Consider the following 18818-nt stretch of genomic DNA (forward strand, 5'->3'; position numbering starts at 1 on the left):
CGCCGTATCGTATCGATTCGCCGCACCGTGTTTTGCAACATTAAGCTAGTATCGTCTGATCTGGTGGCTCATTTACATAGCCATTAATTAGCTGGCTTACCGTGCGCCCCTAATTGCCCATTTCCCACGGATCCTGAAATTTGGAGGCAGCAAACAGAAACAAAAAGCCCATTTTACATACACTTCCTGCTTCGCAAAGCAATCACCTGGTCACTTCATTAAAATTTACACACATTACACATGGGAATTAATGTCGTACTCGGATCAACGGTACACGACGGAATTCGTAATGAGCGTACCCGTCGGAATTCTACCGCAAAACCCATCTTCGCTACAGTCGAAAAACAAAGAACGCTGGACAACACTGGTGGCGGGGTCCTTTGTCGTCGGTGTACGTGCCTTACCAGCGCCCAATGTCAATCGCGAACCGAGGTCCAGAATGCAAAACGAGTACATAGCAATTACAAGCGGCTGGGCCGACCTATCACCGCCAGCACCCACCCGAACTACCAATAGGAGCAGGATATGATGGCGGGATTCGAACACACGCCGGGTGAAGCTTGCAGTCATTTTTTGATAAATGAACGCTTCGGAAAGGGCGATTACTGAATTTTAAAAATCGCCCAGATCCTTGGAAGGTCATACCTTCGTCTTGTAGTGCAAGAGGAGAGCGAAAAAAAATAAGCGCAACAATTATTGATTACAATCACAAACAAACGCTCTCCATTTCCAACAGTTTTGATGTCACTTTCTGGCGTTACGTAACGCTACGGGTAAGTCTATGCATTTTAAACATTTACATTTTTATTGTTATTTTTGATTGTTGCGTGAACATAATGAAGATTTTATAGGTTATTTGCTCATTTCCACAAAATCCGCCATTGAAGAGTAATAACGTGCGAAATCCACGCTAGCTGTAATAGCCCTGGAACATGGGAAATGGAATATATAAATATGGAAGTAAACGCATTGATGCTGATATCATCAGATTCAATTAGCGACCAAATCGAAACGAAGCCCCCTTCATGAAGAACCTATTAGATTACAGGAATAATTCCGGAATTTATCTATCGCTGATCAAACACCGTGGGAATGTTTAGCGATTGCATAGAAACACGCCTTGCTACAGTGGTTGCTACAGACTACATCTCCAAAGTAAATATCCTTCTGCTTGGCGTAATCGTGATTGAAATATGCAATGCGTTTGCTATATTTTTAAACGGGGGGTTTCGGGCTTTTCCTGCAAATTCTAACTAGATCCCATTGATATAATCCCACTGGCAGTGAAATGTAGCCATCAATTCAACACATTAATTCCGGTTGGTGGATTGATTTTGGGACTGATTGATCCGTGGCACAAATTAACAACATAACCGTCATGGTTCAACACCCATATAAACACCAGACCTTTCAAACATAGAACTTAATAGCCTGCTTTGGGCATACCAATCAGTCATTTACATCTACGCCAAGGCAATTAGCGGCTATGACGGACTGAAATCATCAAAGCTGGTGGCGTTGTTGCTCAAAATAATAAGAAGAGGAAGAAGCAGAGTTTTGCTCGTTGAAATCCGTTAACTGAACGTCTGATAAGGAGGGAAAGACCTATCTTTTGAGCCAGATTCGTAAATCCTGGCCTGGTAACATACTGATCAAGACTTGGATCAAAAATTTCATTGTTGCACATCAGCAAGAATCGGGGTATGCCCGACTGCCGGGAATTTTGAACGACCTACTCTTAGGTATTAGGTATTAGAAAGAATGATCCTATGGCGGAAACTGGGGCTAAACTGAGGATCTTATGGCTGAAACTCAGGATTCCCATCCGGAACATCATCCAGTAGTAAGGAACGACTCTCCAGTTGTTTTATACTGATAAGTACAGACGGACTGTATAGTGAGGGCCAATAGAATAAGTAAAATAAGAAGATTCTGGACTGCAAACATGTGCGTCAACACGACCCGAAAATTATTCTCAAAGTGATGAAACAAACTGATCAAAAATCAATACGAATAATTGGGTTGGGATATAAAATGGGATATGACTATGGGGTAAACATATATAAATCCTTTAAAAAACTAGACACAATCTGACATCGCTGGGTACATCCCTGACATTGCGACAAGTTCACGAAGATCTGTGTTGCCCAATCCTGTAACCGGGCTAATACTAACTAGATTCTGATAGGAAAATCCGTGCCGCAGATGTAATTCACACGCTCGGAATAATGGAGCGGAATTTTATTGCTATTGTAATTGTTATTACTATTTTGTGTAGAAAAAAATTGTTTTGCGACAATACTCCCAGATTTAGAGTAAGTGTTTCTTACTAAACAAGAGAATGAAAACCGTTATACATACATTTTGAGAGTGGAATTCTCCTTCTAGACAGAATCAATCCATTAAAAAATATACGTATATAAGTACATTAAAATAATTTTAAAATTCCGATTTTTGGACCACTATTTGGAGCGCAGTTTTTTATACTGTGTATTCTGAAAATTACGGTCCAATACGATTCTTCAGCCAAAAGATATTATGAAATAAATGAACAAAACATAGCCGGGTAGGTGTCTATTAGAATTGAAGGTTAAGTAATCACCAGTCACAGCTATTGAACGTGCCCAAGTCCGTCCGCAATACATATTTCCAATCTCGAAATCCCACACACACACACACACACACACACACAAACGCGCGCACCTCTCTGGTACGATCAGCTGATGGAGCAGCAACATAGAACAACATAATCATCATCGTTGCCGTCGTCTTACCTTGGTACGGTCGAGCTGTTGCATTTTGGCATTGCATTGCATGCACCGCGCAATTCAGCAGTGCATGCAGTCATGTGCATCCATCTTCTTACAAACAGCTGATGTTCGGTGAGCGAGCTATGATTGGGGAGAGTCCGGCTGAAGCGGGCTCTCGACAGTGTCAACATAGATTTTTATGTTCAGTTCAATCACATACTACTTAAACACACACACACACACACACACACATACACATACTGATGCCGGTAAATAGTTTGATCGGGCACACTTACCGACCTTGCATGTCAAGCTACCACAAGCCGGATGCCTTGCTGCATCATCCTGTGAATTTAGCGGGACTCCGGGGTCCGAGCTAGACTATTGGCTGCGATTGCGAAACAAGAAAAATGGGCAACACACACACACACACACACTTTACAGGGCACCCACCACCCCCTTCATAGCACAAACACGCGTACACACTAGAACGGTAACGAGATTGGCGAGGAAAAACAAATCAAACAATTCAAACTGGCACAAACACGTACCTTTTGACCACGCTGCTGCCGGGATACCGTCTTTTGGGACCCAGAACGGGTTTCAGGGAAAATAAAGCGTGTGTGTGTGTGTTTTTGTTTTGCTCTCCCCCGAGGGTGCGCGCACGCATGTGCTGAAACAGCAACAATAACAGAAACCATATGACATTGACGTTTTGCCCAATACTTTGGGAGTCCGTCCCGGGGGAAAGGGAGTTCCTCGCTGTGGTTGCACTTGAAGGAGGAAAAAGATTGTTCATATTCTAGTGCATTTAGAAGGAAACAAAGTAGGCTATGCATTATTCAAATATTTTCATCCGTTCAGTATTGCTGCATTTCCATGTGGAGAGCAGCAGTGGTTGCAGGAGTTTGTTTTTGTGCGGTTATTTAAACACCTTCTGTCAAATTGAGTGGTGATACATGTGACAGCTGGTTCGATACAGCGCGGTTCGGTCCGCTCCCAACCATATCGGTTACAAAGAAGACAAGCAAACGTGACGAACAGACATTGCGTGGGATTAAGGGCGGTGGCAACGCTGATCGGATGCGATTTTATCGAATGAGATTTACATGGGATTTGACAGATAACGTCGGACGTGCGATTTCGTCGTCCGACGTTATCTGTCAAATCCCATATAAAAATTTGACAGACCAAATCGCAGGCGAAAAAGCGTTGCCACCGCCCTGAGCGACTTGTTACCATCAAAGAAGCGTTTTCTGTAGCGTTTGGCAACTGTCAGTTGTTATGTTGCGCTCCGTGTTATGCTGTGTGGAGTCCTGCGGTAAGGCCGAAAATACACGGACCGGAATTTCGCTGCCGCGGAATTCCACTTGCTGAAAAATGTTTGGATATGACAGTTCGGGAAAGTTGCCGTTGACACTTTTTATATGGGTTTGACAGCAGCCGGAAATCTGCGACCGTGAAATTCCGGTCCGTGCATTTTCGGCCTAAGAGCCCTTTTCGATACAAATTTTAATCGTGATAAAAATTATAAATCGGTTTGGGCAGCACAAGAAAACCGCGATTATCTCGCAAATCTGTCAGATTTTATAACAGAATTGACAGCAATTTTCGCGGTACCGCGACGATCTCGGATCATCTATTTCTAGCCTAATACTTTATCTCGTTCCTATACAGCCCTTGCCCTATACCCATTTGGCATCTATCCAAATTTTGTCGCCGAAAACCGACTTGCTGTACGGCAAAGGTGAGCCTATCGCAAACGACTGCAGCACACGTTGTCTGTTCACCTTGGGGCTGAACGGAGCCCTTGCGCACGTACACCCAGCTGTCACACTGACGTTTGACGTTTGCCGGTTTTGCGGGCGGGCACAATAACAGTGCATTGTTTACAGCACCGTTCGTGGTGGGGGAGCGATCTGCGAGCAGCAGTAGGGCCCCGAATTTATCCCGTAAATTTAACGCAGGACGGATCGTTCGCTCTCTTCCAATACGCTCCGTGGCTCTTTGCACTCTTTCGGCTCGCTCCGTACCGCTGCCGAACACACGTTGCCCGATATCCGATTCGTGTAAGTACATGAAGTGAGGCTGTGTGTGTGAGAGAGTGGTGCCGCTTTCCCTCCATTGTTGGAATGCTAATATCCCTTTGCCTTTCCCTTTTCCAGCACTCATGTGGATGTGGTAAACAAGTTGGCGGAAACGGATCAGGGTGGACGGGTGGTCACAGACAGCACAGCACTTCACCCTGCCCACCCGCCGGCACAATGGAAGCGGACACAGCCAATGGTAGGTAGCAGCCTGTAGCGAGCTGAGCCGGGCGTACACGTATTTACCTGTAACTTGCTCTTCCTATTCCTCTCCCTATCCAAAGATTGCCAGGACGGCGGTATGGATGGTGGCGGGCCGGCCGAACCGAGCGACTGTGGCTGCCCGCTGGAAGCGATCTACCACCACCGGACCGATCCGTACGAGCTGGCCCACTTCCCGCCGATCGAGCGGTCGGACCAGCACACGGTGCTGTACGAGCTGCCGTACCAGCCGGACGCGGGCAAACCGCCGGCCCCGTACGTTGGGTCCCGGCCCCCACTGCCCTGCGGCGTCACGCTGCGCCTGCCGATGATGGCCCGGTGCATGATGCGCAACGCGGACGGCTCGCACGCGGTCGAGAGCCGGTGGACGGTGGTGTGCCGCGCGCTCGCCAAACCGATCGGCAGCTCGCGCGAGCTGGCGGACGCGATCGTCCAGTACAACCCGGAGTACCGGGCGGGCGGCCAGTTCGGCGCGCTGCACCGCCTGTTCGAGGAGCAGTGCGACGAGGCGGAGCGGGCCGCCTTCTTCAGCGAGACGCTGCCGCGCATCGTCCGGCTCGCCCTGCGGCTGCAGGAGCTGTTCCGCACACCCGTGCCGCTGCTGCTGCAGTGGCACAACCATGCCGTCTCGATGACGCAGGAGCAGGCCGCCTGTCTGCTGGCGAACGCGTTCCTCTGCACCTTTCCGGCGCCCCGCTCGGGCATGGAGAAGAGCTTCCCCGGCACCAACTTTGCGCCCCTGTTCGCCGGCACCAGCCAGTCGGTGGTGGAGAAGATCAAGTGCCTGTGCCACTACTTCCGGCGCGTCTGCTGCCCCGGCGGCATGCCGACCGGCGTGCTGACGTACGAGCGGCGCTGCCTGGGCAAGCCGGCCGTGCCCGACTGGACCGCGGTCGACGCGACCTTCGCGGCCGAGCGGGCCCCGCTGCACGTGGCCGCGGACGGCACGATCGAGGACCAGGGCACCGGGCTGCTGCAGATGGTGTTCGCGAACCGGTTTCTCGGCGGTGGCGTCATCGGGCACGGCTGCGTGCAGGAGGAGATCCGGTGCGTCATCAATCCGGAGCTGCTCGTCGGCCGGCTGCTGTTCGAGTCGCTGCGCGAAACCGAGGCGTACTTCGTGCTCGGTACGGAGCAGTACTGCGCGTACGCGAACTACGCGTCCGCGTTCGCGTTCGATGCGGACCACCGGGACGGGACGCCGCGGGACGCGAGCGGCCGGCGGCGCTGCTACATCGTCGGGCTGGACGCGCTGCGCGTGCAGCCGTCGGTGAACCAGTACGAGGAGCGGGCGGTGCGCCGCGAGCTCGCCAAGGCGTACGTCGGGTTCAGCTACGTGCCGGAGGGCCAGCGGCCCCTGCCCGGCATCGCCACCGGCAACTGGGGCTGCGGGGCGTTCGGGGGGCACGCGCCGCTCAAGGCGCTGCTGCAGCTGATGGTGGCGTGCGTGGTCGGCCGCCCGCTGCTCTACTTCACCTGCAACGAGGACGGGCTGCAGGAGCGGCTGGTGCGCATGTACCGGTTTCTGACCGCGCGCAAGGTGTCCGTGCCGCGGCTGTTCCGGCTGCTGGTGCGGTACGGGGCGCGGCCGCGATCGGGACCGGCCGCTGGCGCGAACGAGCCGGACGATCTGTACGACTATCTGTACCAGCGGCTCGATCCGGCCGGCGCGGCCGACAGCGGGCCCGGTGCGCCAGCCACATAGTCCATTGTGAGAAGATGTGTTTTCGGGAGGGGGGAGGGGGACTGCGGGACTCGGGGGGGGGGGGGGATTGTTTCTTTAAACATGTAATTATTATTGTTCACTAATAAACAAACCGGAACGGAGGAGCGCTGCGGCAGTGGCGCCCAAGCCTTAGTAATGACGATGAAATGTTTATCTGGTTTAAGCTGGTTTTAACCGTCATGTGTACCACCAAAACAAAAAACCTGTTCATTATCAAAATTCATTGCAGCAGCTTCCATTGTATGTTGGTACGGGCATCCGGTGGATCACGCACCACTGCCAGACTGATATCGTTGTTGGCCGCATGGTGTACTGTTGCTATGTGGATTGCGGCAGGACGACACCAAAATATCAAGGACCCTACAGGAAGCAGTTTCATTTGAAATGCTCAACATCTACGTCAGCTATTTGCCCTTGTCTTGTCGGAGGGAATGTCCCAGAATCCTCTGTTACTGTAGGACGCAAACGTGAACCAATTTTGTGAAGACTTTTACCGGCGAGCTGTCAAGCACCCCGAAGTGCTGCGACTCATTGATCAGCAGCTGCGCGAAATGACGCCGCAGAAGACGAATTACGATGTAATTACCGCAGCAGTGGACAGATACGGTTCGACAGAACAATCCAGCCGAGAGGAGACACATGGACAGGTCTATTCCTAGAAACTATTCCTAGACATTCTGCTCGAAACGGAGGACGTGCGATACGGTCTACATTCAAGCTATCGCTATACCTGGACGCTAACAGTTCCTGTAACATCCATGTCTCGTAATCCACGGTCTGATAATGTTTCCCATCTTCATATACTTTTTGAACTAACATACCCCAGACGTTCTCGACGGTATCATTAGATCAGAAGAAACGGCTGACCAAGTCATAAAATTAATTTGCTTTCTCTCCAGGATACCCTTTGTTTTCTTGCTGACAGGTACGGAGGCATTATCTTGTTGGAATATTAACTGGTTCTTGTTGCATATATTCAAATGAGGTTTTCTAATAATTGCCTATGGTATGGATGTTCTTATCACTGTCCATTCGTGTTGGAATAATACCCGGGTAGGCGATTGTATATGTGACTTGGATATAAACTTAAATGATTAAAACAAATGTTTTACAAAATTGGATATTTTTTTTATTTTTTGTCCCCGGTTAGAGAACACCTTTTCTGAGGCATGATCGAAGTTTGAAGTCGCCACGACTTCCTTATCCAAAGTTATTTTGAAATAAATATGCAACTTCACCTCAGTTCGTACAGTGTGGCCCGAAACTGTTCTAACACCAGTTTACGCCCGCTTTATTACAATAGCAATTCAATAGCATCGATATAATTGCAAGATGTAATGACTTTTTATCAAATTTGCGCATTCACGATGTTTTATAGAAACCAATATTATACAAGCGAATTCCGATACATATTAACAGAGTCCGGTTTTAAAGTTTAGCATTATAAAATTAGTTGTGCCTGAGCTTTGCCAAATGGGGTGTTTGTGGCACGTGTAGACGAACCGCAAAAGCGCCGGTGGGAACATTGCTATCTCTCATTAGCGATCTTATACATTAACGTTGCGGAATTTACTATTCCTTTCGCAAACAAACACTCAATTTAGTTAAATTAAGAAAAAAAACTTTCAAAGTCCAGTTTAAATCGATTCATTCAGATAATTATTCTGTTCTTTTTCTCCAAACGAGACCAAAATATTGATCTTGATAGCTTTTTATTTGAATTATGCGTATAGTAACAGAAGTCTGCTTGGGAAAATCCATCGAGAAGGTCATCCGAAATCGAGACATCTCAATTCCAAGAGTAGAATAAGCCTTAATGAATCAATTAAAAGTTCAAAATGTAAAACAATGCCACCGTTCGGTTAACTCTACGCAATGTTAAATGCTATGTTTGCTATTGTTTTACAGACATTCCTTCCAAAACCCTAAACTCAATCACACATGGTGTGAAGAAACACGTGTCTGTCTGCGCCTGTGTGCTACTGCCTTCATTCGGAATTGCTCGCTATCACGCGATGTCTCAAAAACGGACATGCTCTTTGCAATGGACTTTTGTTTTGTCCTTGCGGAAGGCTTAAAATGCAAAAAAGCAACTTACAAGCAAACGTCGTAACTGTCTAAAATTATTTACCAAATTATGTGTATCATTCGTAGCTCAAGCCTTACAATGGTCTCCAACTTGTGATAAGTGGCGTAAACAGCGAAATATTTTTTTTAAATAAAAGCTTACTACACTAATTATACTGTACATTTTTTTTACACAATCATTATTAAAATGTCAACAAGCATGTCTAGAATAAGAATAGTAAGCATATTTGATCAAAAAGCTGCAGAATACAGTGGAAGCCCGCATAACGATTAATACGTTCCAGTGACTCACACCATGCTATGCGGAGACTCTGTTCCAAAATTTTTGTATGAATATACCATACTATACACTATTGGTTCTAGGTCCGAAAATGTGCTTTTTTAGTTAGTTTTTTTTTATAAAATTCATAAATGCAGATGAGAAACTGAAAAAGGTCTTCATAATGCCTGATATATGGGATGATGTTTGAAGTTCGTTATTTCTTTAACAATATTATTATTTTGCTTCAATTTTCGTAGAAACGTGGTCGGTTGTTTATGTATTTTCTTTAATATTTTCCAAAATTGCTAAATTCCCTTGATGAACGAGATTTGTAGCGCTACAGGGATAACTTCCTAAGCATGAATATTTACGAATTGGATTAAAAACGAGACATCTCGTTTGCAAGAATATTTATTTATTTATTTATTTGAATCAAAGTTATCGGGCAGTATGCCTAAATAACTTAATGCTTACAGAGTACAAGTTTTGAGCAGTGGATCATTGGCACCAAAACCAGTCGATCTAAAAGGGCTTCTTAGTAGCTCTCTACTTCTAAGACCTCTAGAGGGAGTAGAAAAGCAAATAAAATTTAAAATGTCAGGTGCATCAAAATCTCCAATTAATAATTTATGCATAAAAGTTATTTGAGCCGTAGTTCTCCTATGCTGTAAAGTATATAATATGCCTGCACGATTAACCATCTGCTATTGGTTTATGTCTAGGAAGAGTTGGTAGTAATACGAAACTCCTCCAAGTGGCAGCAGTTGGTAGTTAATGCGTTGATCAAATCTCCAAATCTGAGAGGGCCATTGTGACAGTTACTTTTTGCTGATGGGTGAACTTGATAAGAACATGCTTGATAGAAGTCAAAATATCGATTGACATAGTCAACAAACTAGACAAATCGTTTTAACCTTAGCAAAGTCATTATAGACTCCAGCGGGCTGTAGTTTGGAGAAGTGATGTGCTCTCTGGAGAGCACCTACGACTTTGATCCGACTCCGACAATTGTTAGTCAGATTCTGACTCTGGCAAAATGGGAACCACTAATTCCGTCCGGAGTCGGAGTCGTCCACAGGCGTCCGGAGTCTTCCGGAGTGATCTTGAGTCATCCGTGGTCGTCCAGAGTCGTCCGGAGTCGTCCGAAGTTGTCCGGAGTTGGAGTCATTCGGAGTGGTCCGGAGTCGGAATCGTTCGGAGTCATCTGCAGTTGCCTGGAGTCGGACTCCGGAAGATTCCGGATGACTCTGAAAGATTCCAGATGAGTCGTCCGGAGTCGTTCGGAGTCGTTCGAATTTGGAGTCGTTCGAAGTCGTCAGAATTCGGAGTCGACTCCGCAAGACTCTGGATTACTCTGGAAGATTCTGCATGACTTCGCATCCAGACGACTCCAAGCGACTCGGGATGACAGACGATATCGAACAGCTCCGGATAATGCTGAGCGAACCTACCATCCCGGAGTCGGAGCGGGGTCGACTTCGGATTTTTCCCAACTAAACTCGTAACTAGTTTGGAGACCCCTGTACTAAATGATTGTTGATTATATCGAAACTCATATGCAAGAAGGATAGTGAAAATTAAATAATTCATGAATTGCAAATAGCCCCGAGCTTGATTATGATTTCAGATCAGTTCCTAAAATACGTATCCTGTACACGAATGAAATTGCTAGTTAGGCATGATTGTACTCGTTGAGTATTTATGCGTTACGCGAAAAAACAAAATTCGTTATGAGGGGTTCCACTGTATATGGCCTCAATATATGTGGGTCGCGGAAAAAATATCAAAAAATATAGAAAAGCAAAGCTGCAGAAGTAGTCCATGATGCTGAAAAAGGTTGGAGAGCACGGAGGCTTAAGCTATGGTTCCCTCGCACTAACTTCTTCGCCCGAAGAGATGCCTGCACGAAATAGGCTACCTATATTGGAGCACACAATGAAGCTCCCTTATAAATACGACTTAAAAAATATATATATCTTTACACGTGGGAATAAGATCCCTCCCCCCCCCGCCGGTTCCCCTCCTACCACTACCTGGTGCCATTTTCGAACAGATTAATGATGGGCGCGATGGCAATCTGGAACACCCGCTGCCCGTTGTCGATCTCGATGCGCGACGCCAGCCGCTCCTCGTACTCGCTGTCCCGCTCGCGCAACGTGCCGGGCCGGCGTCTGCCCTCCCGCTGGTGGACGACCCTGATTTCCTCGCTGCCGGCCGCCAGCGTCAGCTGTGGCTCGAAGTACTGCCCTGCCTCCTCCCCGTCGGACGCTTCGCCGTCATCCCCCGGCGCGCCCACTTCGGCCCGCTCGGCGCTGGGTGCCGGGGGTGCCGTGGGTTTGCCGCCCTCGTAGTACGACACACCGGGGCCACTGTCCGGCGGTGGCGAGGGCGTGCTCGCACACCCTGGCGTGATCGGGTAGCCGGGCGTGTTGATGTCGGACGGTTTCGAGTGGCTGCCCGACTTGAGCTGGCTGACGCCGCTTATGTCGAGGGGGCCGAGCAGCGGCGTCAGCATGCAGAGCGGCTGGAGCGGCCGGGTCAGAAACCGGGGCGTCATCGGGTAGACGGCCAGCGGATCGACCGGGCAGCCGGGCGTCCCGGGCGGCAGCAGCGAGCGGGGCGGCGAGCGGGACGGTGGCCGCACACTCACTGGCACCTCCTTTGCTTTGGTGTGATGCTGGTTTGGTGGCTGACTGGTGGTGGTAGCGCGTCTCGGCGACTTTGTACTACTGGACGGCGCCGGTGCCTCTTTGGGGGGGTTCGGTGGAACCATCGCACTGCTGGTGGTTGGCTGACAGGAGGAGGTGGTTGGGGCCGGTTCCGTTGCGGCGGGCACTTTGGCCGGGGGCGTAGGTATTTTACTCTGCGGAGCAAGGCAAGAAGATGAAATTAGGCAATCGATAGCAGTGGTGCAAGTTTGGTGCATTTCGTGCAACGCTTTTTCCGTTTTCATTCATACTACTTTCACTCTGGACAACAACAACCAAAGAAGATTTAAAATCTTATCATGTTTGGAACGATGTTGGTACGATTTTTGCATTAAGTCTTCCTTTTCCAACTGAATGTATTGTATGACCTAATAAGACTATAATAAAACTCACTCAAGACTGAAAGGGCCCATCTACAGAACAAGTTAAAACCATTTCTAGACCTCTACGATGGAAGCGCAAATAAAATACCAAATTACGGTTTATTGCTATAGATATGTTTTTTGGGATATAGATAATGAAGTCATAAGAATGTTTCAGCTAAATTGCTAAAAGGTAACTGAATATTTGTCTGCTGAAATTGCTCGTCTATTAGCAGAAATCTATATCATGGAAATCTCACTGTTGAAACACTTCGTAATAATTTGAGATATATTAATGCGCCTACTATTGATGCAGCTTTTTAATTATTTTATTTAACTAGTTAGCAAAGATAAAGATTAAAGAATATTATTTTGAACATTCAGATTTGTTTCAAACGCTCAAAATTTGCAGCAACAGTTATTTCAAGGCTGTGCCATAATTATCATGGCATGAAAAGCGTTTTGGTAATTGCCATTTTTCTTCTAGCCATGTAAACTATGCACTTGTTTATCAAAACATCGAGATGACTGACACCTATTGGAAATACAAGTCAGTTAAAATTAAATACGTGTTTTTTTTATGAAATTCAGACCACAATATGATAAAACACTATTGTTTTCAAGTTGATAACCACTTCCACTATAAATTCCGATGTATTTCAAAGCAGTTGAACGCGCTAAAAAGGATTTATGGAAGAAATAATACTGATGCGGGCAAAATTGCTAAGAATGCCTATGGTGGTGAACTGACCGACAGAAAATATGTATTTACTGCGACATCAGGGCCTACTAGGGGTCAGACACAAGTTTTAATTCGTTTTAGCACATCATGGCAATTATTAAACAATAAAAAGCGGTATGACCAGTGCCTAGATATGAGGTCTACGGAGGTCCGAAAATGTATCCAAATAAATTAACTTCATAAATTTCCGGAATTAACCGGAGACATACCATAAGTACGTAAATGCTGTTCACAATCATGCGCCTTGATAGTTAAAATGACACCAATATCAACACAAAATGTACTATTCTGCCATGGATAAACCACCCTTAGTTAGTCAGTGCCAGTTATTGTCCTTATTTTTGAGTACTTTAGCAGTGGTACGATTATTTCATTAAGTCTTCCTTTACCATTTTAATGTCATTTAAAAAATTCATACATGTTGAAGTGAAAAAGTCATAGGCAAAGAAACTCCAAATCCCCCCCCCGCGCCACACACAACCAGTGATGTCTTACCGGCGGTATCGTTTCCGTCTCCGGTTTGCTCGCGACGGCCCGCTTGCTTCGTTGCCGCTGCACGATCTCTTTCTTTGGCTGCGGTTGTTCGGTTGTAGCGGACGGTGGTGGTGGTGGTGGAGGTGGTGGTGATGATGGCTGAACAGGTGGCGGCGGTGGAGGTGAAGGTGGCTGAGCTGGCGGTGGTGGGTGAGCAGGCGGCGGCGCCGGCGTCGCTTGCTCCTCCTCGGTCACCGGCAGCTTCAGCACGGGCCTGGGACGCACGGTGGGCGTAACGGCCTTTGGCGGGGGTGACAGGCGGCGGCCGGTCGAGCTGCTGTATCCGCTGGTCGACGGGCTGCCGCGCTTGTATGGCGGCGTGCCAAAGTCCAGTATGCGGATGTGCGTCCGCTTCCGGCTGGAGGTGGACCGCGAGCTGGCCGTCCCGGGCACGATCGGGTTGTCCAGCGGTGTCGCATTGGAGCGGGGTGGATCGGCCAGCGTCACACTGGCGGCGGTGGTGGTGGTGGCGGCGGGCGGCACATTTTCGTCACTCGCTCCGACCGGCGCCACCTGGGGCGGGTTGGTCGCGAGCAGTTCGGTTTCCTGCGGCGATTGCAGCGTAACCGTTACCGGCGATGGTTTGCTGTGTTGATGGGGATGTGATCGGACGGCGGGCGAGTTTGATTGCTGTGCTAGCCCGCAGGCGGGCGACGGGTGCTGCTGCTCAACCGGCACTGGTTGATCGGCGGAAACGGGCGGGCGCTTGTGGGCGCTGGTCGGCAGCGGGTCCGGTGCGACCGTCTCGATCATGCTCAGATCGACCGGCATCATGCTGATGTCCTCCTCGAGCCGGCTCTGCACCGAGATGGTGGAGACGTTGCTGTCCTGCATCGAGTCGGACGTGTTTAGCACGGTTGGCGGGCCCGCTGCTGCCGGTGGTGGCGTCGGGTGTGACGGTGGCGGTGACTGACTGTCGGCCCAGGCGGCACTGTAGGCCGGCAGGGTGGTAATGACCGCATCGAGCACCGGGCCCGTGCCGGACGACTTCAGCACATTGATCAGATGGTCCACCAGCACCATCGTGGAGTCGGTGTGCGGAAAGGCAACGACGGTGCTGCAAAGATTAACCAGCTGCAGGACTGCAAGCGACAGAGAGAGAGCGAGAGAGAGAGAGCGAGAGAGAGAGAGAGAGAGAAAGAAGAGTGAGCATTATCTTTCTGGGTCTAAACACACACACACACTTACGCTGCGATTGCATCGCGATAAATTCCTTCATCACTTGCTGCAGGGGCTTCTGCAGCACGTTCACCGGGATGCGGCCCAGCTCGAAGGAGCCCTGGTCCGCCCGCAGGTACGGACAGTCCATGCAGAACTGCTCCGCCAGCATGTACATGTCGTGGTCGTAGAGGTAGCCTGCAGCAACGCGGAAAAGCACAACGGATTGGGATCAGATCGGAGGCCGACGTGGGCGGGAAAAGAGGCAACACTCACCCAACACTGCACGGGCCGCTACCTCGTGGTACTGCTTTTCCATCGCTTGTTCATTCATTTGCTAGGGCAGGGGAGAAGTAGGGCGGGATAGCGCGTCACAGCCAGCTCGTCCGGTCCGCTTTGTTGATAAACATGTTGGTGCAGGCGCCTGCAAGCCTCACCGCAGTTGCAAATGGCAATGGTTCGATGCTTCACCACACACACGCACACGATAATAAATGTCACACACTCTGCTTACCGATACCGCACCGAATCGTCTAGCATCATCAAAAACCGCCTAGCGAATAAATACACCGCGGGTGCTGTATTCGGCAGTTTGAATTCGGTTCTTATTTTGAAACGGAGCAGCCCTCCCGTTATCTTTACCGGACGGCGTTGTTAGCGTCATTCGCCGTCGCTCCCCGCGGAGCCGCTCTGTTGCTTGGCTTTGGCCGTTGACAGCGCGGTTGCGTTTAGGCCGGTACGGGGTTGAGTACTGGACGCGTCGCGTTAACCCTGCCGATCGCAACCAGACGACCGTGACGCCCTGCACGAAATAGCCGCAAAAGCGGAATTCTGCTCGCGAGACATCTGCAAAAGTAGCTCAATGTTGCAAACAGAGTGCCGTTCATCCGGGTAGCTTTTATCTGGCTGTCCGTTTATCCGTGGCTGTTGAGAAATGACAGTTCAATACAAAAGTGACATTGCGAGCTAAGGAGGATATTTGAAAATACAGGTGTCCCCCGAGATACGACCGCACCCAAGTGCCACAAATCCACTAAACGACCACTAAACGGCTTCTAAACGACTCAAGTTCTCTACCTAAACGGAGTATAGAAATACTTCGTTTAGCAGACGGCAAACGACTCATGCATTCTAAAAATAGCAAAAAAGCTGGTGGCGCTCCCTGTTGGTGGGATATCCCAACCAGTGGAGCGTCATCACTTGGAGGAAAGCTTTCTCATTTCCTCTGTACTGTTGTATGGTTTCGCATTGAAGTTATCCATCGCTAGAACTAGAACGGCGATACGATTGTTTAAATACTAAACTCCTACGGAAACCACCAGCACTGAAGCAAGTGAGATTTGAGTAATGGTCATTGGTGTTGATACCCACGTATTTGACCACACGACCATTTATATAGATTTTTGCTCAGAAAGTTAGAAGGCTATATAGGTCATAATAAGAAGAAAATTGTCGAAACACATTGCAAGAAAAGGATAGCAATATAATGATTAGTTGTAATGCGCCATCTATTGATCAAACCAATGAAGCTGTGGAGCTTTCATTTTTTTTCTATGGATATTCAATTTTCCAGTCGTTTAAGCTTAATCTGTGGCGCTTGGGACGACTATTCTTATTAATTTTTGCTGGGAATTTTATAAGGGTATTTAGGCCTTGCTTATGTGAATGGTAGGCGAAACACATTGCAAGAAAAGGAAAACGATATATCGATAAGTTATGAGCCGCCATCCATTGAGTAAATCAGTGAAGCTATGAAGCATTCGTTCAATTTTGATAAGGATATTTGTTTTTTTTAGTCGTTCAAGCTTAATCTTTGATGCTAGGAAAAATGACCTCAGATTTTCGGATGTTGAAGCACATGACTCTACAAGTCGGTGGATATTTTTCAATAAATATAACATTTATTACAACAAGAATTAAGAAGTGTATGTGTGTGTGTTTTTTCCACATAATTTAATATACTTTTTGCTTCGCCTATTCTGCTGGACAATGTCTGTATGTGTAGGATTGTGGGTGGGTGTGTGTGTGTTAGCTTTTCTTTGTGTATATTAGGTTCTCTTCGTCATATCCGTGTGTATTACTTGGTAGAGTGAGTGTAGTGTCGTCGAGTGCCCCACCGCACAGTGCCGAACTGTTTGCTCAAGTTGGGGCGGCATTATCTCCAAACCTGCACCAAACACGGGGCACCGATGTTACCGACGTTTAACGTCAGAGGGCGTTTCGTCTTTTTTGAGAAGTGTTTCGTTCTTCTTCAGCTGGTGCATTTTCAGCCCGCATTAGCCTGGTTTCGTTTGAAGCGTCGCTATGCATTGCTGTTTTATTTTTTTCTTCTCTCAAATAGTGTCGGTGTGTATTGGTGTGCTTTTTTTTTAATGTTTTGTCAAATTTTGCCTAAACATTTTTAAATTTATTCTTTTAGTTTTAAATTTGTCTCGTACCTCCGCGGTGCGGTGCTTGCGTGGTGAAAGATATTTTCCTTTTTTTTTTTTGTTTCAATTTGCAATTTTTGATTTTGCGGCGTTTGCTCGAATAGAAGATTTGTTTTGTTTGATCTCTTTTGACTTCACATGATCGAATTATTAGATATATGTATTTTTTGCGCCTCTGTGCATGTGTGTCAATTTTTGTTCGTGATCATATTAACTTGTTCTTTAAAGATTTCATCACGCTCGTTAGCCAATTAAGTAATTTTGGACGTTCACAAATTTTGTATGTGCCTGAATTCCTCTTCCCAATTTTGCCAATCCACTTTTTTTTTTCGAAAATGACCAATAATTTAGAGAAACAAAATTGTGGAAAACTGAAACCAATTGCAGCATTTGGTTTGTTTATTCTGTGTCAATCTAGAGCCTAATCTGGGGTGTATGTGTGAATGAAGTGTAGATTCGGTTGTGTATATCAGTTCTGTTTTCGTTGGCTGGCGGTTGTATAGGTGTATGTGAGTGGGTGTGTGTATTGAACGAGTCCATTCAGTACCCACCGAAGACGTTCGCGTCATCCTCAATGCACGATTTAGTTTCATTATGTAATCTATTCTGCGTTGTATGTGTTTTACTCTCTCGCTCTCTTTTTTTCTCTGTCGCTCGTCTACAGCTTCGTAATCGCGTAAATCGGTTGTAAAATGTTTTGTATCAAAAAATATTATTGTGTTTTTCTTCTTCTTCCGTTTTGCTGGTTCCTGCTCAATATATTGTTACTTTACGTCTGCCGAGCTATGGGGTAGTTGCACGAGATTGACTGTCAATTGACAGAGGGATGCAGTAACGGTGTTATTGCTGTTAGTACTGGTAGTGGTAGTAGTTGCGTGTTGTTTTGCTCTCTGGACAAGCACCGGTAGGTGTGTTTGTGGGTGAGAATTGAGCGCTTCTGCATGGCATTTGGTGAAATGGTTTTGTTTGTTTGTTTGTTTGTTGTTGTGTGAATGTGTGCGTGTTTTGAGATCAAAACAAACGTAGTAATCGACCCGACGACGTCCGTCAAAGTTGGCCTGTGTGGAACTGTCAAATTGATAACTAACGAAAAAATAGAATACTACCAGCAAACCAAAAACTGAGGTTCTATAAAAAAAAAAACAGAAACTAAAATGTTATATTGATCTACACTAGAGCTAACAAAATTGTACATTCAGTTCGTGTTTTAATATTATCTCCATAGAACAAAAATTCTTACCGAGGGGCGTTCGAAAATATAAATTACTAGCTAATTAATCACTTCACGTTCCTCGTCTTCGGCAGCGTTGAAATCTTTTGCTCCGCTTATTCTCATAACTGCCGCACGCGTTCAGGTCTATTTCGTTCCCTTGCTTCCCTGTCTGCTTCGTCTGTCTACCATTGTTTTTCCTTCGATTATGTTTGCATGTCGTCGTGTACATGGTGTGTGTTCATTTTTTCGCTGAATAGGTCTCAATCGTTCCGCTCTTTCCCTATAATTTGGACACCGAAAGCTTCTCTTACAAGAAATAGAGTTTGTTTAGTGTGCGCGTGAATGGGTATGTGTGTGTGTTGTGTTTGATTTACTTAGTGTAGGCTCTTCATGTTTGCTTGCTCTTGTATATAAGTTTAGATGTATGTTTTTTTTAGTTTTGTTCTGAGAAAAATTGCCTAAAAAATTGTTCCTTTTCCTTCTGTTTGCCTTGTTTGTCGCACACCCACTTCCTGCACGTATAATGTTTCCACCACA

The 18818-nt window shown here is 47.1% G+C and overlaps 3 protein-coding genes across 6 annotated transcripts in view; 1 reads left to right on the forward strand and 2 right to left on the reverse strand.

Moving 5' to 3' along the window:
• LOC120905828 (all trans-polyprenyl-diphosphate synthase PDSS1-like) overlaps positions 1–3428 on the reverse strand; it is a 52115-nt gene extending 48687 nt beyond the window's left edge. The window contains exon 1 of one of the 4 annotated variants that reach the window (XM_040317038.1): positions 3302–3428. The gene's annotated coding sequence lies outside the window, so the exon portion shown is untranslated. The other 3 variants (XM_040317037.1, XM_040317034.1, XM_040317036.1) reach the window with 3 other exon arrangements.
• Positions 3429–4595: 1167 nt separating this feature from the next.
• On the forward strand, positions 4596–6796 carry LOC120906623 (poly(ADP-ribose) glycohydrolase). The gene is made up of 3 exons (XM_040318422.1): positions 4596–4819; positions 4916–5036; positions 5122–6796. The coding sequence occupies exons 2-3, from the start codon at positions 5015–5017 to the stop codon at positions 6762–6764; spliced, it is 1665 nt and encodes a 554-aa protein (XP_040174356.1). The 5' UTR covers positions 4596–4819; positions 4916–5014; the 3' UTR covers positions 6765–6796.
• A 2713-nt stretch (positions 6797–9509) lies between these two features.
• On the reverse strand, positions 9510–15348 carry LOC120906556 (extensin-like). The gene is made up of 4 exons (XM_040318315.1): positions 14916–15348; positions 14670–14837; positions 13443–14563; positions 9510–11998 (listed from the first exon to the last, which is right to left on the reverse strand). Exons 1-4 carry the CDS (start codon positions 14971–14973, stop codon positions 11165–11167), a joined length of 2181 nt encoding a protein of 726 aa, XP_040174249.1. The 5' UTR covers positions 14974–15348; the 3' UTR covers positions 9510–11164.
• Between the last annotated feature and the right edge of the window lie 3470 nt (positions 15349–18818).

This window comes from Anopheles arabiensis, chromosome X, assembly GCF_016920715.1.
Source record: "Anopheles arabiensis isolate DONGOLA chromosome X, AaraD3, whole genome shotgun sequence".
NCBI classification, from domain to species: Eukaryota; Metazoa; Arthropoda; class Insecta; order Diptera; family Culicidae; genus Anopheles; species Anopheles arabiensis.

Bases quoted from the DNA above. Each gene is read 5' to 3' on its own strand.
- LOC120906623 (XM_040318422.1), top strand. From the start codon at position 5,015: ATGGAAGCGGACACAGCCAATG. The intron at 5,037-5,121 runs GTAGGTAGCAGC...CCCTATCCAAAG, and splicing joins GGAAGCGGACACAGCCAATG to ATTGCCAGGACGGCGGTATG.
- LOC120906556 (XM_040318315.1), bottom strand. From the start codon at position 14,973: ATGAATGAACAAGCGATGGAAAAGCAGTACCACGAGGTAGCGGCCCGT. The intron at 14,838-14,915 runs GTGAGTGTTGCC...GCGTTGCTGCAG, and splicing joins AGCGGCCCGTGCAGTGTTGG to GCTACCTCTACGACCACGAC. The intron at 14,564-14,669 runs GTAAGTGTGTGT...TGTCGCTTGCAG, and splicing joins TATCGCGATGCAATCGCAGC to TCCTGCAGCTGGTTAATCTT.